The sequence below is a fragment of the Taudactylus pleione genome, unplaced genomic scaffold (assembly GCF_031769625.1).
Source record: "Taudactylus pleione unplaced genomic scaffold, aTauple2 ptg000122l, whole genome shotgun sequence".
Classification (NCBI taxonomy): Eukaryota; Metazoa; Chordata; class Amphibia; order Anura; family Myobatrachidae; genus Taudactylus; species Taudactylus pleione.
The window spans coordinates 7631860-7651346 of record NW_028284524.1 but is presented as its reverse complement, the minus strand read 5'-3'; the positions used below and the strand labels follow the sequence as shown (position 1 = coordinate 7651346).

The window sequence follows — 19487 nt, the reverse complement described above, 5'->3', positions numbered from 1 at the left end:
TGGTGGTGAAGGTGAGGTTCTGTCTCTCAGATGGAGCAGTACAAATAGGTGTTGCTTTTACAAGCCCCCTGAAATGCTTTTTCCAGTGTAGGCACGTATGTGTCATACAGCATCCTTCTGCTTCATAGCTGCCGACATACAGGCTGCTCTCTCCAGGAGGGCGCAGTCAGGTGAGAGGTACTGGAATGTGGGAGATGCTGGGGGTGTGATGCAACCAGATTGGAGGTGTTGGGGCGATGCACCACAATCAAGTCTATACAAAGTTGTGACACCCTGCATTGTAAAGTGTGGAGTGGGGCCACCATGACATATTTAAGAATGAATTGCATCATCAAGTCCTCCTGGCATGCCCAGTTACTGGAAGGTGGGAGATTTGCCTACTACTCCATGAGTCTGGGAGAGACACCAGAGATTCGGGAGCCTCCTGGATGTTCCGGTAGAATGGATAAGTATGTTCTACTTGTCTTGATATTTGATATTTTCTATTGCACTGCTAAAATGTGGCCACAAGATGGCATTGCAGTATGTTTATGAAATAATACAAAAATGTCTTCCTGTAAGCTCCATAGGTGAAGACATGTTGCAGCGGCAAAAAAGGTACCATAAAACTTAAATCTATAGGTCATATAGCAACTATTCTACAACCATGAGCAGTTTGGAATGCAGTAAATGTTGCAGGTATTTTACATGGTAGGTGTACATTAGCAGAGACTAGAACATGCATGGCTCCTATACACTGTAATATGGAAACTAGGGGGTTGATTTTGAGTCTGTGTTAGCATCTGCGACTTTACACTAATGCGTCCCTGGAGTACAGTCATGTGTCTGACTGTGCAAGTATTGAGACACCCACTTTGAGCACTTTAGATAAAAATATACCGCTTTGAACGTCTTTAGATGCCACCATCGGTCACAACATTGAAACTTGCACCAGCCCTATGTTAGGTGCAGATTCTTCACCTGACTATGGCCTCTAATGTGAACAATGAAGCGTCTTTGTGTGTAACCACTTTCAGTGACAGGCCTAGAACACTCTCATAACACTCCCATAAGGCGAAGCATCTCCATGCCTCTGATTAGACCCACCTGTCACTCCCCAATACTGAATACATTTCAGAGTCCATGTGTCTGCATCAGCACTGTGTGCACTAACAATCAGGATACGTGCATGGTGTGACTTAGATGCATGTGCTGTAGAAAAACATTGCTCCACTGCGTCCGACATCGGCAGTATGTGCAAATCACCCCGTAGGTTCTATAAATGTGACAAAAATATAGTGTAATATAAGAGGGAAAAGAAGTAGGCAGCAGATAAGACAGTGACTTTATCAGTACAGATCACACGTGAGGGTCCGTGCAGTCCATACATTTTATTTTCTTAACTTCTCCACACAAAAAAAGAGGGAACTTTACAAACTCAGGAAAGCAACACAAATTCTATTAAATTAAAGGTAAATATATTCAGGTTTAGTGAATAAATAAGAAGCTCAAGAGCAGCTTAGGGGACATCTAATGTCCCATCAACAAATGTACAAACTGAAGTGAGTGGCATCATTAAGATAACTGGAGACCCATTAGCCCCATACTCCTGGATCTGCAGAATATTCCTCCTTTGGGCGTAGCCCCTCCTCTTTTTTTCACCTCTTTGTCTGTCACTCTTTAGCAGCCAATGGTTGTATTGCCCAGAGCATGGGATGATCAGCTACCAGGACTCTCATGACTAAGAATATCATAGTTTAACGTTCTCTCTCCAGCTGAGACAAACTTAGCGACCAACATACAGGTTTTCCTTCACAATTTAGACATTTCTTCCTTTTTTGCCCAGTACTGCCTGTAATCCCACCCGTATATCCGGAAAGCATTAATTCTACTTGAGTGAACGACATGGCTCTTCAGGAGCTGAATGTTATTTGTTAAGTACCTACAAAGAGAGCTGAACAAACAGACGATAAAGGCAAACAACGGAATACACACGGCTTGCAGGAGCCACAAAAGGCAGCACGCACAGAACAGAGAGAATCACAGAGAGGGCACAGAGTGAGGGTGGAAACGAAACCTAATAATAACAGCAGGAATGAACCAACCAACGTGTAGATACTGTAGAATGAAAAAACAGCATCACTTGAGAACAAAAGTGGAATAATATTCCTGGGTTCCAATAACAAAATATTCCACTATAACATAAAGCAGAAGAGTGCATAGGGATGGTTAACATCAATTCATCAGTACTACAAAACGGATAAGCGTCCAGCGTCCTCACAAAAAGACATGTCCAAAGATCCTGCAAATCATACACTTTCTTTGACTACTCATTGCCTAGTTCAAATAGGATGTTGGGAGTACTTTTCCACAAATTAATTAATGTCTAAGGTCAGACATCCAAGACTAGAAGAGCTGTTGGTTCTGTTTGTTGCCTGCTCTTTTGTACTAGTATTCCAGGGCATATAAACTCTGGATTCTCCACCCCTCTCACATTAGACCTCCGCAACCTTTCTACTCCCACATCACTGTGTGCCCTTCATGGTGATCTTTACTGTTTGTCCAGGTCTCACACGACGTTGGATTTCAGCCTCTCTTCCATCAGGACATGAGAACTTCCTGTCCACTGATGTATAGAGACTTTTTTACGTGTTCTCAGAACATATTACATTTTTGTAAACAAATACCATAGAATTCATTATCTCCATTAAGGACACAGCTACGGCCATGTAATAAATAATTGCCTACATTCCCCCATTAATAGAAATTGGTGGCAGCCCATATCATACTGTTCTTCTTGTTAGCAATCTAGGGAAAATGAATTACTCTAAAATAATAAAAAGAAATAAAACACCACTTAAATTCAACCCACTTTGAATTGTTAAGACCACTCGTCAGGAAGCAATGCTAACCAGTTCCTGGAAATAGACATGTAAACCAAGGGCATTACAACACGATCCAGGTTTTTAGCCCTGAAGCATTTTCCAGCATAACGATTTTTGCCAAATGTCTCACTGAACTGAGGTCAAGAGTGGAAGATTCTCACCAGCTGTGGATCTTTCCTGGTGATGGAAATGGGGGATCTGTTACATGCATCATGCACCCACTTCTTTACTGTTCGCTCTTCCTCAGTCTCACTGGACTCTTATACTCCTGTTATTGCAGTATGTTGCCCACCAGTGTGCCTGAGACTCCCTTGTCCCATGGGGCAGGGACGTTGAGTCCTCTCTATTTACACTCAGAGTATTAACTTTTGTCTCCGGTGAGTTCATCTTCTCTGGGACTGCTGGTGTCCCACATCATCCAGTGGAAAACACCTTTGGCTTCATGGCCACCTTATTTGTTGTCAAAGTCCTTTCACCGTGATCACTGTGTGACAGGAGCTGATGGTTGTGAACCGTGGTAAGAGCGGAGAAGGACTTTGTGCTTGGTAGCGCTGTCTGAACGTCTTCTTTGTTGCTCGACCAGGAACTCCTTGAGGCGGTTGGTGGTGAAGGTGAGGGTCTGCCTCCGAAGCTTCATTAGATAGGCATCCTGAAGCCATGGGTTTGAGAAACATTCTGGTAAGGAGGGACGGCTCCTGTGAATAAGTTGTAAACATAAATCAATTATGCTAATTCTTTCATCTTTATTAATCAAAGGTATCATATTCCCATAGGTTTTGTCTCATTAAGGCTGGAAAGAGAGCAGAGCCTAAGTAAGGAGTGGAGCTTTTATACTTTCCTATTCAAAGTTGTACGGAGTTCACGCAACAGCAGCAGGAGGCATCTGTAGTAGAAATACAATCACTCCAGGCCTTTGTGATCCGTTGCTGCGTCCAAAGATGCAGCATCATAGTGTCTGAGTGAACATCGGTGATCTGAGTAACTCAGGATGGGCGTGTAGTTCACGCTTCCGGGGCCAGCCAGTGAAGTTGCATCCACGGACGCAGCCACTATCCTCGGCACGCCCAGAAAACTGTGCCGACAGTCTCCTGTTTTATGTAACGCTGTCTGTCGCCTCTTCCCATCCCCCAAATGGCCACAGCATGTCAATCATGCTGCAGTTTTACGTAGCACTGCGAGCGACGTCACAGAAACTGATCTGCACATGTGCATCAGAGATGTAAATAAACCATTGGGTTTGTGTACTACTCTGAATCAGGCTCTATAGGTCCTCTTTATATAAATAGGAGCCAATCACCTTGCCAGGGGCTGGGAGTGTTACATATGCATAGTGCCAACCATCTATCCTGCCTCTACCAGCTCGTCCCCAATGGGTATATTAGTGGCATTCTATTAGTGATAATCATACTAGCAGCAGTGTCACTGCTATTTTATTATTAATGGGCATGTTAGTGTCATATTTCTACTGATAGGGATATAGTGTAGCACATTAATTATGTCATTTTCAAATCACCTTATTTGAGCGCAAAGGTAGAATCACCCATTTATATAATAATATAGAAACTATTATGATGCTAAGACCTATTTTATCTATATAATATTGGGCCTATTCTGCCTATATAACATGTGACTATTATGGCTACATTACATGAGGCCAATTGTGGCTTTATAACATGGGACCTATTGGGGTTACATAACATTGGACCTATTGTGGCTTATCTAACATTGGACCAATTGGGGCTTTATTACATGGGCCTATTGTGGCTATATAACATAGATCCTAATGTTATAACAAGAAGCTGGTTGGGACGTTTGTGATTATGTATTGTGGCTTCATTAAAGTATTGTAGAACATTTGGGTTGAATTCAAAACTGTATGCTAATAGCAATGCTGCTGCGTTTTTGGATGCAGCAGTGAAGCTAATGCCGCAGGAGGCGCCTGAAGAGACAGCATCAGATCACCGGCCGCAGTCATCGCTAATTTGTGTAAGTCTAAGCTTGCTCAGAATAGGTTATGGAACTCCTCTACCTGGGCCGGGAAATCTGCATCGGAAGACGCAGATCCTGGCCTCGGCGCTCTCACAAAACAGAGGTGACACATCTTTGTTTTGGGAAATGGTCCCCATAGCCACCCATTCCTCGCCATCAAATGGACGCAGCTTGTTAATCAGGCTGCGGCATCAAGGACACTGTGAACAGCATCTCAGCACATTCGCAATGCAGGCACAGTCCAGCCACCATCGTACTTTTACTCAAACCATCGTGTTTGCATACAAGTCTGATTCAGGCCCAACGTATAGGTGGACAATCATCCAGCATGATTTTGCAGAATCGTTTGTGCGGATTCTATTCTACATGTGCAGCCACTCACCAGGGATAAATGGACACCAGCTTTCGAATGAAGAGAGAAGCACTTTGAGATGCATTGGAATACAGCTTAAAGATGTCAAAATGTCCTGCTAGGATCTTATTTTCTGTTTCCATAGAGTCCAATTCAAAGAAAGGAGATCGCCCACTGAGCCTGTGCAAATGGTACAAATAAATGTATGAGTTGCATTGGGGGAAATTACGTTTCACTGGTTACATTGACTTACAAAATATCAGAGAAGAACACACAAGAGAAGAATCCTGGATAAATAGTATTTATGGTAAATCAAATATATTTGTTATGGTAATACCAGTAGAAAGGTGAAAAGACCTTTACAACAGCTTCATGAGGTATTTACATATAGCAAGCTACCTTCCCCATAAAGCTATTCTTGTTTCCACTCCAGGTAGTAAAGGTTTGTCAGCCCAAGGTATTGCTTATGTTCAGGGTTGGACTGGCCCACAGAGGTACAGGGGAAATCCACGGTGGGCCCCACCCCCCTCTAGGTTTCAGGTTCTAGACCTCAAATGATAGATTGTTACTCTATTAGACAGTCAGTTACCTGGGGGAGCAGAACCACTGATCAGCATGGGGGCTTGGGGCCTGATTCAGAGCCGCTCGGAAGCGGCCGCTCGTTCGCTCCCAGCGAACCAGTCATTGCGGCCGAAAATCGTGTGCTCGCAAAATAGCGAATGCCTGCTAATTTGAGTGACAGGATGAGAAGTTTGTGGGTGGTAACGGGAAGGTGCTTGAAAACGGGGAGTGGAGATCCGAACGCAGGCGTGCCAAACGGTCAAAACGGGCGTTTTAAGGGTGTGCATAATTAACAAAGCAGCGTCATCGGCCACGTCACTTGGTTGTCTCTTAGCCTGAACTGTTCGCATGATTGCAGTAGGAAAATCCAACCACAAGCACTGCGAGCAGTTCAGACGCCTTTCGATGTACTCGATTAATCAAATAAATAGCGGAGATGACGTATGATGCGAGCGCCAGGGGGCGTTTTTTACAAAAAAAGTCTGCATGTTTTTTTTCGCTCGTTCAGACATAGAGGCGTCAACAGACCGCAAAGAGCGAACGGTCAATTTAAATAGCCAGCCCCTTTTTCTGGACGAGCGAGTGCAAATAGCGTCCGGCTCTGAATCAGGCCCTTTCTTTCTATAGAAACTACACCAAAATTTGCCTAATGGTTAGCCAAGACCACTCCCCTTAAGCATGGGCCCTTCATGTTCCAGTCTGACGCTTATGTTTAATAATGGACATGACACTAAACCAACACACCACATGTATAGCAACAGGGCAGCAGCTGTCAGTTGATATCGACAAAGCTAATATACTGTAGAACAGAAACTCACACTCACACCATACGGGCAAGTCACTTTCTGCAAAAGATGACCCAGAATGATGATGTAGAAGGCAACCGAGTAGAGGCTCTGTTAGATTCTGGTAGTCTGGTTAGACTTGTGAAAGCTGAACTGGTGAACCCCTTGAAGCGTAAGGGAAACACTGTTGGTGTGACCAGCATACATGGGGATACTCGCTATTACGTTACTGCAGTGTTGAACATAGAAACACAATGTGGTTCCGCGATAGTCTCTGTGGGTTTGGTGCATGGCTTGATGTATGATGCAATATCGGGGAGAGACTTTGCTAACTTCTGGAAGTTGTGGGAAAGCCGATTTGTTATAGAAGTAAATAACCCCGACCCATTTGTGAAGGTTACTGATGCAGTAGCAGAGGGAGTTTCTTCAGTGTCTGAGAATGATGGTGGCTCACCAAGTGATGTGCCTCCTACTGAGATGGGAAACGTTATTGAGCCAGTTGGTCGTCTGCCGGATCTTGAAGTCAGAAGAGAGGTCTTTGCTGTGGAGCAGTTAAATAACAATATTCTGATAAAAGCCAGGGAAAAAGTGGGGGAGGTTAATTATAAAGTTTACCAGCCTGGGAAAAAAAAAAGCCAGAACCGATATACCATGTAAATCTTATAAAACCCTGGAAGGATAGAGCAGCTCTGTCAGCCGTCCAAGCCCCTCCAGTAAACCCAGGGGCCTTGGTTCCCGAAGTGACAGTAGCTAAAACCCTGTCGACAGTTCAACAGCAGGAAGTTAAAGAATTTCTTAGCAGAAATAGGGCTTTGTTTTCAGATAAACCGGGCAAAACCGCAGTCATTAAACATGACATAATCACTGACACAGGGGTTAAGATTAACCTAAAGCCCTATAAGTTACCAGAAGCCCAAAGAGAATCAGTATCTAAAGAAATTTAAAAAATGTTGGAATTGGGTGTAATTGAAGAATCGCATAGTGAGTGATCAAGTCCCATTGTGCTTATTCCAAAGCCTGACGGGAGTGTGATTTCTGTAACGATATCTGAAAGTTGAACAGTGTGTCAAACTTTGATGCCTACCCTATGCCTAGGGTGGATGAACTAATTGAAAGGCTAGGGACAGCCAGATATTTAACCACTTTTGACTTAATCAAAGGGTATTGGCAAGTGCCGTTAACTGAGAATGCCAAAGAAAAGAGAACCTTTTCTGCACCAGAAGGGTTGTTCCAATACAAGATGTTGCCCTTTGGGTTACATGGGGCACCGGCTACCTTTCAAAGGATGATGAATAGAATTCTAAGGCCCCATAGACAGTATGCTGCTGCTTATCTAGATGGTGTGGTCATTCATAGTCCTGATTGGAAGTCTCACTTGCCCAGAGTGCAAGCAGTGTTGGACTCCATCTATAGGGCAGGATTGACAGCCAACCCAAAAGGGTGTTGCCTAGGGATGGAAGAAGTAAAGTATCTCGGATACACCATTGGCGGGGGTTTGATAAAGCCACAGCTTAATAAAATTGAGGCAATACAAAACTGGTCACGACCCCTGAATTAGAAGCAGGTGAGAGCCTTCTTAGGGATTACTGGATATTATAGGAGATTTATACCCAATTTTGCCACCATTGCGGTCCCACTAACTGACCTTACCAAAGGCAAACAGGAAGTCATGGTTAAATGGAGTCCTGAAGCAGAGAAGGCTTTTCAGGGGTTAAAAATTGCAGTGTGTACCCAACTAGTTCTGATGATTCCTGATTTTCAAAGGGAGTTTGTTGTGCAAACTAATGCATTACTAAGAGCGATCCTGTCCCAGAGCAAAGAAGGTGAAGAACACCCTATTTGTTGCTTAAGCAGGAAATTGAATGTACATGAGAGAAACTATGCTACGGTCGAGAAAGAAGCATTGGCCATAAAGTGGGCATTAGAAACTCTTTGAAATGGATGTCAGAGAATAAAGTGAGCAATGGGAGAACAACAAGGTGGTTCTTGGCACTGCAGAACTTTAAGTTTACAGTCGAACACAGGCCAGGAAGCCAGCTGGCCAATGCAGGTGCTATGTCGCGTGTTCATTGTTTGGGGGCTGCAGTTGTTCCGCCCCACAGGTCGAAACAAAGGGGGGGGGATATGTGGTAGAAGCATTGGAGAAGTCTGGGATGGCATATACAGTATGTGTGTCCCAGATTCCTATCATATGTGTTTTAAAAACCCCAGGAAAAGTCTGTTATGCCAAACCAACCAGAAGTGTGTGCTTTTGGTAAAAGCCAGATAATGGGTCCTAGGGGTGTGGATGTGAGAAGAGATGGGAGGACTCCATCCACAGGCCATTCCAGGTGTTGGGCCTTTCAGTCTGAGAGCAGGCTGATTAGTAGTTGCACCTGGAAGTGGCTTAGATAAGCTGTGTTAGGTTTTGGTTCAGTGTCTCACATACCCTGGGGGAGAACAGACACTGAGGTTTGTTCAGAGACGCTGTGTTATTTGGAAGTGCTGTGTTTGTGGTAAGGCAGTAGGCCCTGCCACTTGTAGAGAGGGAATAACCTGTCTAGTTAGTGCCCAGACGGGCTAGGATTTATTTTCATGTTTTGTTTATTTTGCTATTTATATTGCAGAATAAAACTGGTTCCGACCAGCTTGCACGAAAATGGACTGGTGTGCTGTTTACTGGCTGCTGTAAGGAGGTGTCCATCTACCCCAGGAGAGGGACCTCCTACCCTGATTATATCACACTATCTATCTACCTAAATATAGATGCACAAGCACATACACACATGATAGCTGTTGTCCCTGGCATTGTTTGGGTCTCTCTCTTTCTCTATATCCTCCTGTGTATCTCTTTCCTCCCAAATTCAGCCCTCCCCCCCCCTTTTTCTCCTTTCTCCCCCTCTTCCTCCTATGCATTCTTTCCAATCTCCCTCTTTCTCCTGTCTCTATTTTCCCTAAATACTCTTATCCCTTTTCTTCTTTTATTTCTATTCGAATCTTTCTTTTTCTCTTGCTACTCTTTATACCTCCTCTCCTCCTCTGTGTACCCCTTGTCACTATCCTACTGCTCTTTGTCTCACATTCCCCTCTCTCTCTCTCTCTTCTCTTTCCTCTGTCTCTCTTATAGTTACTCTCAAAAGTACCTCCAGTCCTCCTGCAGGCCACTTTTCTTCATACAATTGCTGCCATCCACACTTTCATGGTACGGGTGCACGGCAGACCTGTCCTTCACTACTGTACATGTGAGCGTGCACGGTTGGTGACCAGTGGCGCACATGTGTACTGTCCTGCATGCTCGTACCAGCAGGGATCTCAGTAATGGTGACTGATAAGCAACATAGGTCAGCTAGGTGAGCAATATATATGGGGACACTATACTTGCTTTAGCGGTATATGTTGGGGTAGAGAGTGTGTAAGGGATTTTTTTTAATTAATCTAATATGCAGACTCTGTGCAATTTACGTTAGATATACAAGTACACGTGCCAACATTATGGTGACATAATTTTTATGGAATCGGTATATAATGCCAGCTGTCGGGATGCCTCCTGTCTAAATACCGAAAGCGGCATCCCGATGGTTGGTATCCTGACCATACTTACCCTTCTTACCATTCATACTTACCCTTCCACCTTCTCCCCCTAACCCTTTCTTCGAGTGGCCTAACCCTAATCCTCCCCACCCCACACCCTAACCCTCCCCCCTTAGTGCCTAACCCTAACAACCCCCAGTGGTGCCTAACCCTCCCCCCTAGGGGTGCCTAACCCTAACCTCCCCCCACCCCCAAAACCTCACCCTAACCCCGCTAAGCTGCCTAAACCCAACACTCCCTCCCCCCGTGGCTAACAGCTAAGGGTGCCCCGGACTTACCTCGTTCGGGCTGGCGTCCTTCTGGATTCCGACGTTGGGATTAAGATAGGTGTCGGTATTTCAATGCCTATCTTAAGTCCTGTGTCAGACTTTCAGTGTCAGGATTCAGACGGGCGGCATGCCGTCCGCCGGTCTGATAACTACATCCCCATTTTTATTACCACTTGGTTTTATTATATAGCTATAAAACTTAAAGTTAGCTACCAAGCATACGTGTTACTATCTGTAGGTCACACAGTTATTATAAAGCAATTGGATAATATATTAATCTGCCGAAAGACTCCAAGAGAAGAGGACTTTGTCTGTTTTTAGGGACTGCATCAGTGAATGCACAAATTGGAGGATGTGTGTGTAGATAATTGTTATCCTCCTGCATTTGCCTAGGAAATAGAATGCTGCAGTTGAATGCATACCTCCCACTCATCAGCTAAATCACATAATACACTACTTACATGATATAAGTCAATACTCCTAAACCCCAAACATCAGCAGCAGGTCCCACAGGTTCTCCTTTTATCATCTCCGGAGCTGCAAGGAAATTGTAGGTCAGTCGCATAATATAAGCACTGATGTGTAACAGGGAATATAAATAATGCAGAGTAAGTGGTTAGAGTCCTACATACACATGTATTCCAGGGTCCCCATGCGCTTCCCCAGCTGACGCAGGATGAGGGGGTTGAAGGTCTGAGCGCTCCCAAGGTCAATGATTTTAACAGTGTTCATGTAGGACACCATAATGTTCTCTGGTTTAATGTCGAGATGCAGGATCTTCTGTTCATGGAGGTATTCCAAACCCTGCAGGATCTGTAGGATGTAAGTAACCACATCATCTTCAGAGTAACGGAACCTGCAGATACAGAGAACATGGCTCAAAACTGGAACCTTAGTATAAAGTGTTCAATATACCTGTGAAAATAAGGGGATAAATCTAATGTAGAAATATATCAAAAGATGAGCAAGTTTAGGAATAAAGCAAACACATCATTCACTCTGATGGTGAGAAACTGTCATTTCTATTTAAAGTCTTGCTTACAGCGGACTTGTCAGTTATAATCAGATATCTAAGCAAATAAGCATATGTTACAGTGGGTGTAGTAGGTATTACCGCCGGACGCAAATCCCGACAGCGGCAGCCCAGCAAGGGTGAAAATCCCGATCGTCCCTAAGGTAAGTATCGCTAATCTAATTCCGCCCCCCTAACCCTCCCTTAGGGGTGCCTAACCCTAACCTCCACCCCAAGTGCCTAACCCTAATCTCCCCTCTAAGTGCCTAAACCTAAGCCCCCCTTCCCCGCCGCCTAATCCTAAGTCCCCGGGGGGGGTGCCTAACCCTAAATCCTCCCCGGGAGCCCTAAACCTAACCCTCCCCCCCGCGCGGCTGTACGCGCCCGACATCACTTCGATCGGGATGCCGGGCGTCAGTCTTCTGGCGTCTGGTTAATGACAGGCGTCTAGATTTAGACACGTGTCATTAGTACCACGCCGGGATTAGAATGTCTGGAAGCCGGCGGTCGGGATTTAGACCGTCGGCTTCCAAACTACATCCCGTTACAGTTACTGTGTGCTATAGTTGAATGTTTGTTTGTATATTCCCCTTTACTCTGTGAATATTCAGTAGAAATTATGAGAACAGCCCATGTATTAACGCGGCACTGCCACTTAGGATACATTTTTCGTAAGGCCGCCCCTCACCCTACCCAGCAAACAGTAATACAGAATCATCAAGTTCACATTTATTGATTGTAAGGCCAGTTTGCACATGAAAACGTGCCCTGCACTTCATATATGTACCCCTACCTTTCTACCAGGCAGTAGAGGATTTCCCTCCCAGTGCACTGCTCAGAGATCAGAACGAGATAGCGAGGTGTGATGTATGCCTCGTGAAGGCTCAGGATCCGCTGATGGTGGAGGCACTTCAGCACCTCGTACTCTTGCAGGATGCTCGGCTTATTTTCTTGCTCATAGGGGACAATTTTTGCCATGAAGTGCTTTCCTGTTGCATTCTCCTTACACTCCCGGATCACCCCAAAGCGACCCCTACAGAGTGTTACACTATATTATATACAATACTTATATAAACAACACACAAACAGCACAATCATAAATACACACTTAAAAAAAAAAGTAGCATGAATTTGGCACTATACGTTCTGACTTTTAATAAAATAAATTCCCAATTTCCATATAAGACAAGGGGGTAAATTTTAGAGTTTTTAGAAGTGGAGATGTTTCCCATAGCAACCAATCAGATTCTAGCTATTATCTTCTAGAAGGTGCTAGTTAAATGTTTAGTAAAATCTAATTGGTTGCTATGGGCAACATCTCCATTTCTAAAAACTCTCTCTTTAGTAAATATACCCCCAGGAGTATTAGGGTTATAAGCATCTGTCACATTTTCTGAATTTTAAAATATATATTAATATTTCGCCTGAAGGGAAATTGTAATTAAACACTACTTGTATATATACAACAATGGGCCTGATTCACACTTGTATGCAAACCTGATGGCAGGGGGACTCCGTATCTTGCCAGATCGCTTGCAGTGCCCTCTAAGCCACGGCATTATTGTCATGCTCCTGCTGTTTGGGGGGAGGGAACGCTGACCATTTTACAAAACTGGGGTGTATCGCCAACGTTTTGTAGGTGTAGGTGTACCATGGCCAGGGTCTGCGTCTTCCTACCCAGATTTCCTGTCCCCGGCTGTGCAGTTCCGGCAGTCATTCTGTGTAAGCTGACGCTTACTTAGATAGCTGATGGCTGCGCCCAATCGAGACTGCTCGTCATCCAATGCTGCGTCTTCAGAAGCAGCACACATATCTGCGATGCTGGCAGGAGGCGTCTTTTTTCTTCAGACGACTCCTGCTGCATTAGCATATGTTAGCATTGCTGCTGTGTCCAAAGACATACAAATCTGAATCAGTCCCAATGCCATAAATATGTCAATATTCACGCATCAATATTGTATAGGCCACTACTTGTTCTACGTTTAGCATGGAGTATTATTTTAATTAGTATTAATCTTTTTTTTCTTACATAAGAATTAACACAAACGATATATTTTTAAATAATGTTTTTAAAAACAACTTCTTTGCGCTGTGCGCTTACACAGACAGCAATGAAAAAGAATCACAGACATGGTAACAAAAAAAGGCAAGCAGCCCATATCGTTCCGCTTGACTGAACATAACACCAGTATGAAAATGATCTCATCTTCAGTGTTTTGTAAAATATAGAAGAAAAGTATAAAACTTTTATATGCGCTTATGCTTTTTATTTTGGGCTATAGACATCATCTGTTAACCGGGTGTGCATTATTTGTCTCTTCAACACATATGTAGATGAGCATTACTTGGCCTGGGGAGGGAGTGGAGCTTTGTAAACCTGTTTAAACAACTGTCACTTACTGAAAACAAAACAAGCCAAATTTAATCTGACTACATACTATGCATAGTTTTGTTTGATGTTGTTGCGATGTGTTCAGTTGATGCAAAATGGAAACTCATTTCCAATTTTATATGCAATATTTTAATTGATATGCAAAGTAAAACACATTAAGAAAATATATAAACAGCTTGGAAAGTGTTAAATGGGTATTTGTATAATCTTACAACAATTCTGAAATGTCTGCTGACTGTCAAGATGAACTCCTATTGGGTGGTAATATGTTGTATATACTGATTAGTAGTTAACTGACCAATTGCTTTGGGAACTTCCAATGTAAAATGGGGATCATTTATTTTTGTAGGCTTACGGGTGCACATGGAAATGTAAAAGGTCCTGCCCACGTCTACAGTAAATCCAAGTCTTCATTAATCTCTATGCTCGAGGATCAGTTTTATCTCTGATTACATTTAGATTTAATTTCTAATGATTAATCATTAGATTAAGGAACTATGGAGTAGTATACAAACCTGATGGTTAGCGCACTACTGTGAGATCTCTTGCAGTTCCCCAAGCCACCATTTGTTCCAAAAACCGGAGTGTGTCGCCCCTGTTATCTGGGAGTGGTGAGACCAGGGTCTGCGTCTTCAGGTGCAGAATTCCTGACCTCAGCAACGGAGCTCTAAGCAGTGTTCGGAGACAGAGTGAAAAGTGATAAGGTGTCAGCCAATCAGCTCCCAACTGTCATTTTTCAAACACAGCCTGTGAGATGACAGTTGCGAGCTGATTGGCTGGCACCTTATCACTTTTCACTCTGTCTCCTAACACTGCTTAGTAAATAGACCCCTTAGTGAGGAACACCCTGATCTGTCCAGCATAACCCATTCACAAGATGGATACTTAGTTTGCAACCCCCGCAGATGCACAAATTTATGCGCTTTGTAGAAAAACAGAAACATTTGCACAAATAAAGGGGCATAAAGTCACACACATATACGTACATGACTGGAATTGCCTAAATTTTTGGAGGGCTTTTCATGACAAATGTGAACAAGTTAATAATATGAGTCACAAAACAGAGTCTTACAGGTTACAAAGTGGTTGATTGTAGTAGAAATAACCAACTCAAAAAAAGGCAGGTTCCATTAATCTAGATGGTAAAGCTAATAAAGTACTAACAATTAATAACTGTGGAAACAAAGTTGTCAGCCAAGGAAAGGTGAGACAGTGACGTCCACACTTTTGCACATCATAATATTTCTTAATCTGAAGTACTTAACCTGTTCCTGCTTTTCCAATGTGACCACATTTTGCTGGCAAGATTCCAGCTGTCACTTGATTTAAACTGTATGGCCTTTAGTAAATGATGATTTCATTTATGTTAAAGGTAACCTGAATTTATTTGATATAACTAAATAACAGATTGTGAACATTTCCGAACACTCACCTTGCTTTCTCATCCAGAAACGTGTAAGGTTTCTGGGGTACCCCTTGTCGCAGAGTGGTGCTTTCTCTTCCTGAGGGGGTTACTCTACCCCCTGGTGCATACCGGGAATCTTTGCTCGGGGTGATACTCCTCACCAGAACTCGTGTAGGTACTGTCTGTGCGACTGGTGCTGGAGGAGGCGGCTGGGGAGCCTCTTTGGTTGGTGAGGATGGTGGCATTGATATAAAGGAGGTAACCATGAAAGTTGGGGATGTAGGGGTTGATGGTTTATACACTGGGCTGGTAGGAGGGGAGGGAAAAGAAGGTTTAGAATTGGAAGTTGGGCTTACAGGTGTAGTAACAGACGAAGCTTTAAAGGGGGGAATGTGAAGCATTATTGGAACTGAAGGAACAGGAGAAGTTGGTTTAGGAGCCACTGGTGGTGGAACCCGTGACTCTGTAGATACTGGATGGGGTGGGCTAAATGGTCCTTCAGATACAGGATATTTGGCAACATGTTGAGCGGGGAACATTTTCACTGGGGACACGTAAGGTACTGAGGGAATTTTCTGTAACTCAGTAGGAGATTTTGCTTGTTGCACATGTGTGACCGATATCATTTTTGCTGTAGGTTCAGGGGCAGGTTTCACCAGTTGTACTGGGGCGGCCGGGGGAACTCTTAAATGGGATACAGATTTTCCAGTAGTCGCAGCCAGTGTTACTGTAGTAACATGGGAACTCACACCTCCAACTAGTGGAGGTTCAGAAGACTGCAGCCTATTAATTAAAGGACCTTGACTTGGGGGCTCAACCTCAGCAGTGCTTTGTGGTAAGGGCCTGTGTACTGTGGGTGGAGTAAGTCCTCTTTGCCGTCTTGGAGGAGTTGGAGGAGGCGGTCCTTTCCATACTGACTGTATAGGAGAAGCAGAAGGAGGGGCATTTGTAGAAGCAGGGGTAATACCAGGAGGAGAACCGGCTGATGGAGGCAACTTGGAAGTGGTGACAACTGCAGGAGGCACTGTTGGTGCAGAAGTGACACGAGGAGACAGTGGTCCAAAAGCAGATACTGTTGGCACTACTGATCGTGCTTTCTGGGCAGCATGAGCCAAATAAGGTGATGGTTTGTGGTCTACAAATAAAAGAAAAGACCATGAGAGAGAGCCACTGTATCTACAATCTTAGTACATGGAACTGAACTGAAATTGTGTCTAACCTACAGTAGGACACACACTGTATGCCAGATCACACTAAAGAGACTATAAGAAAAATGGTGTTCCAATGAAATCACACACGCACAAAGACCATGAGACAGAGTAAAACTCCACTACTGTTTTACACACATTTACAAGTTTGAAAAATGCAGATGTACAGCTTATTTTTCGACTGTTGTTACCTTGATCATACATCAGAGCATGCGTTAATTAAGTTTTGATTATTTTTTCTGGCATACAAGAGTGCAACTACTTTGTGCTACATTTTGTGGATTTGTATGTCAGAGAAAGATAAACTACCTCGTCTTGCTACATTACTATTTGTCTACTTAAATAATGCTCTTTGAAGTCTCCCTTACATAACTCATGATGGTAAAATGTGAGTGTTATGGGACTGTATTTATTTAAATGTCACAAATTTACATTGTTGTTTTTTATTTATACTGGTTTATGCTGGCAAATGACAGTCCTTCTACTGTGATATATTCTCAGATGACACAAAATGTATCCTTTTAAAACAAAATAAAGAGTGTCAGATTATGATCCCTATTGAGGTTATGCAACTAAAGATGTTCTTTGGACAAGCAAAATGGAGTAAGCCTCTAAGGGCCAGATTCAATTAGGTGTGAAATCGTGCGATTTTATCGCCGGCGATAAAATCGGGCGATTTCACCAGCGAAATTGGACGATTTTGCAGTAAATAATCGCACTCGCGATAATCGTATAGTGTAAAACAGGTGAAACATTTTCACCATTACAGACCAGGTGGAAAAAAATGCAAAATCCCTATTTTTGCCTAAAAATGTGGGGATTTCTTTCAGAACCTTTTGGACACCACCCCTAATGATAAATTGCCCCAAAAGTTTTTCGTAATTTGGTGAAAAATTACCAGTCAAATTTTGGGTGAATAAAAAAAACAAACAATGATAATGGGTTTAACCTATTATATCTGGTATTTTGGGGGGGCTATATGGATGCGTCAAGTGTTTTGAACGTTGCACATGGTTGCAGCAGGCGTTTTTAACAGTTTTTAAAAGTGCGCTTTTACAACATGAAAATATACTTACACATTTTAAAATACCCACAATTTACGTGGAACAGTAATTTCCTGGAAAAAAGTTGCTTTCTATAATGTTTTAACTTTTTTTCAAATACGCAAATTACCGCCAACCAACGCAATATAAGTACCCTAAATACTTTTATTACGGGCAGTAATACACTTCTCAATTAATTTCCGATATACGTCAGCCATTTTTCTGGGTACAGACGCAATTTCCTGCATATCCTGACTTTTTCGCCTATTTTCGGCTGTTCTTTTATTGCACTTACCCATTTTCGCCAGTTTTTTTGGCGAAAACGGGAGCGCGCATGTGAAAATCGATCGATTTCGCCAACGAAATTGAATGATTTTATTGCCGCTGATAAATCGGGCAATTTCACGGCTAATTGAATCCGGCCCCAAGTATGAAAGCTCTCCACCCCTTCAAGTCCATTGTAATATCTCCTCTTAGGAATCTTGTGCAGAGTGCTCGATAAATGCCATCCTGGCTGCCAATTCATGTGCAGATTCTCTATTGCATTTTAGAACATGATAATCAGAATCTGATTGGTTGCTATGGGTAACACCACCACTTGTCTGTTTTAGAAGCTTTATTAAATGTACCCGAAGAGAGAGAATGTATCCTTATACATATGAGGTAATACACAAGGCTGAAAAGATTCTATATGAATCTATTTCATCTACTGATAGAGGAATTCATCTGTCTGTAATAAGAGTAACTCTGTAACCAGGGAATGGTCATGCCACCTCTCACCCTCCTTCCTGGTTCTGCTTACCATCTCCATTTATGACCACAGTCTTGGACAAATTGCTGTATAGACCTTGACCAGCTTTGTTTACACAGGCAACACGGAACCTCACAGAACTGGCTGGCAACTCGGTGACATTAAAATAGCAATCTGTGATACTGGAGCTGATCACCTTCCACTCCTGTTTCCCTACAGAAGTACAATACAATAAGAAAGATTAGCAACATAGGATGTAGGAAGAAACCAAGCTGGAAAAAAGTAAGGGTTATTTACAGACTGTGTGTCACCACCTCTGAGTCAGTAGAGAAAATTAGGTGCTTTCGGCAAGGAAATTGCTCTGTGCCAACTCGTGAAACTGGGAATGCCAGCCTAAATCGCATAAACTACCCACACCTCATTTAAATAATCAAGCAATTTTAATTCTTCTTTTTTTTCCATTTATTTTCAAACCTTGGCTCACTTGTGCCAAAACTGTACTTAGCTAGACACACCCTCATCCGCCCCTTCTGCAGAATCACAGGGAAGTACAAACTTTTGCGCCATCTGTACATGCCCCATTTTTGCCCCCATTTGCAAACGAACATCTGTAAAATCTGCCACAAAAATAGATGCGTGATAAAAGAGCATCAGTGGTGTAGAGATACATTTTTGGCCTAATAAGCTCAGAAGTTAACCTCTGTTAATACCGATGCCGGTTAGAATCCTGGCGCCAGCATCCCGGTGTTTGGGATGCTAAGTAGCGGGGTTGGGGGGCGGGTTAAGTATGGGGTTTAGGCACTAGGGGGAGGGTTAGGGTTAGGCACTAAGGGGGGAGGGTTAGGTTTAGGGTGCGGGAAGGAGGATGTTAGGTTCAGACACTAGGGGGGGAAGGTTAGGCACAGGGAAGGGGGAGGTTAGCTTCAGGCACTAGGGGTGGAGGTTAGGGTTAGGCACCAAAGAGGGAGGATTAGGGTAGAGAGAGAGAGGTTTAGCTTACCGACCAACAAATGTTGGTATGTTAACCCTGTCGGAATTCTGACCGCCAGGATCCCTACTGTCGTTATTTCTTACCGATCCAAATCTAATTGAATTACAATATGGTAAGCACGGGCATTGACAAATTGTTCCAATAACACTGTTCTGGGTGGACAACCAGATGTCAGTACATTCAATTTATTTCTGCTTTTCCAAGGTAGCAATGAGGCATTGATGATCATTGTACAACCTGGTTCATAACCAAACCAGATCAAATCCAATCCAATCCCATTTTATCAGATATAGTG

General features: G+C 43.3%; 1 protein-coding gene across 4 annotated transcripts in view; it reads right to left on the bottom strand.

Annotated features, from left to right (window-relative positions):
- Window positions 1–1320: 1320 nt before the first annotated feature.
- SPEG (striated muscle enriched protein kinase) overlaps window positions 1321–19487 on the bottom strand; it is a 246545-nt gene continuing 228378 nt past the window's right edge. For all 4 annotated transcript variants that reach the window (XM_088472324.1, XM_088472326.1, XM_088472327.1 and 1 more), the window contains 7 exons: window positions 18253–18414; window positions 15227–16334; window positions 12196–12435; window positions 11023–11246; window positions 10852–10927; window positions 5236–5385; window positions 1321–3559 (listed from right to left, as the gene is read on the bottom strand). In XM_088472324.1, the coding sequence (XP_088328450.1) occupies window positions 3346–3559; window positions 5236–5385; window positions 10852–10927; window positions 11023–11246; window positions 12196–12435; window positions 15227–16334; window positions 18253–18414 (2174 nt within the window). In that variant the 3' untranslated portion in view covers window positions 1321–3345. The remainder of the gene's footprint in view (window positions 3560–5235; window positions 5386–10851; window positions 10928–11022; window positions 11247–12195; window positions 12436–15226; window positions 16335–18252; window positions 18415–19487) is intronic.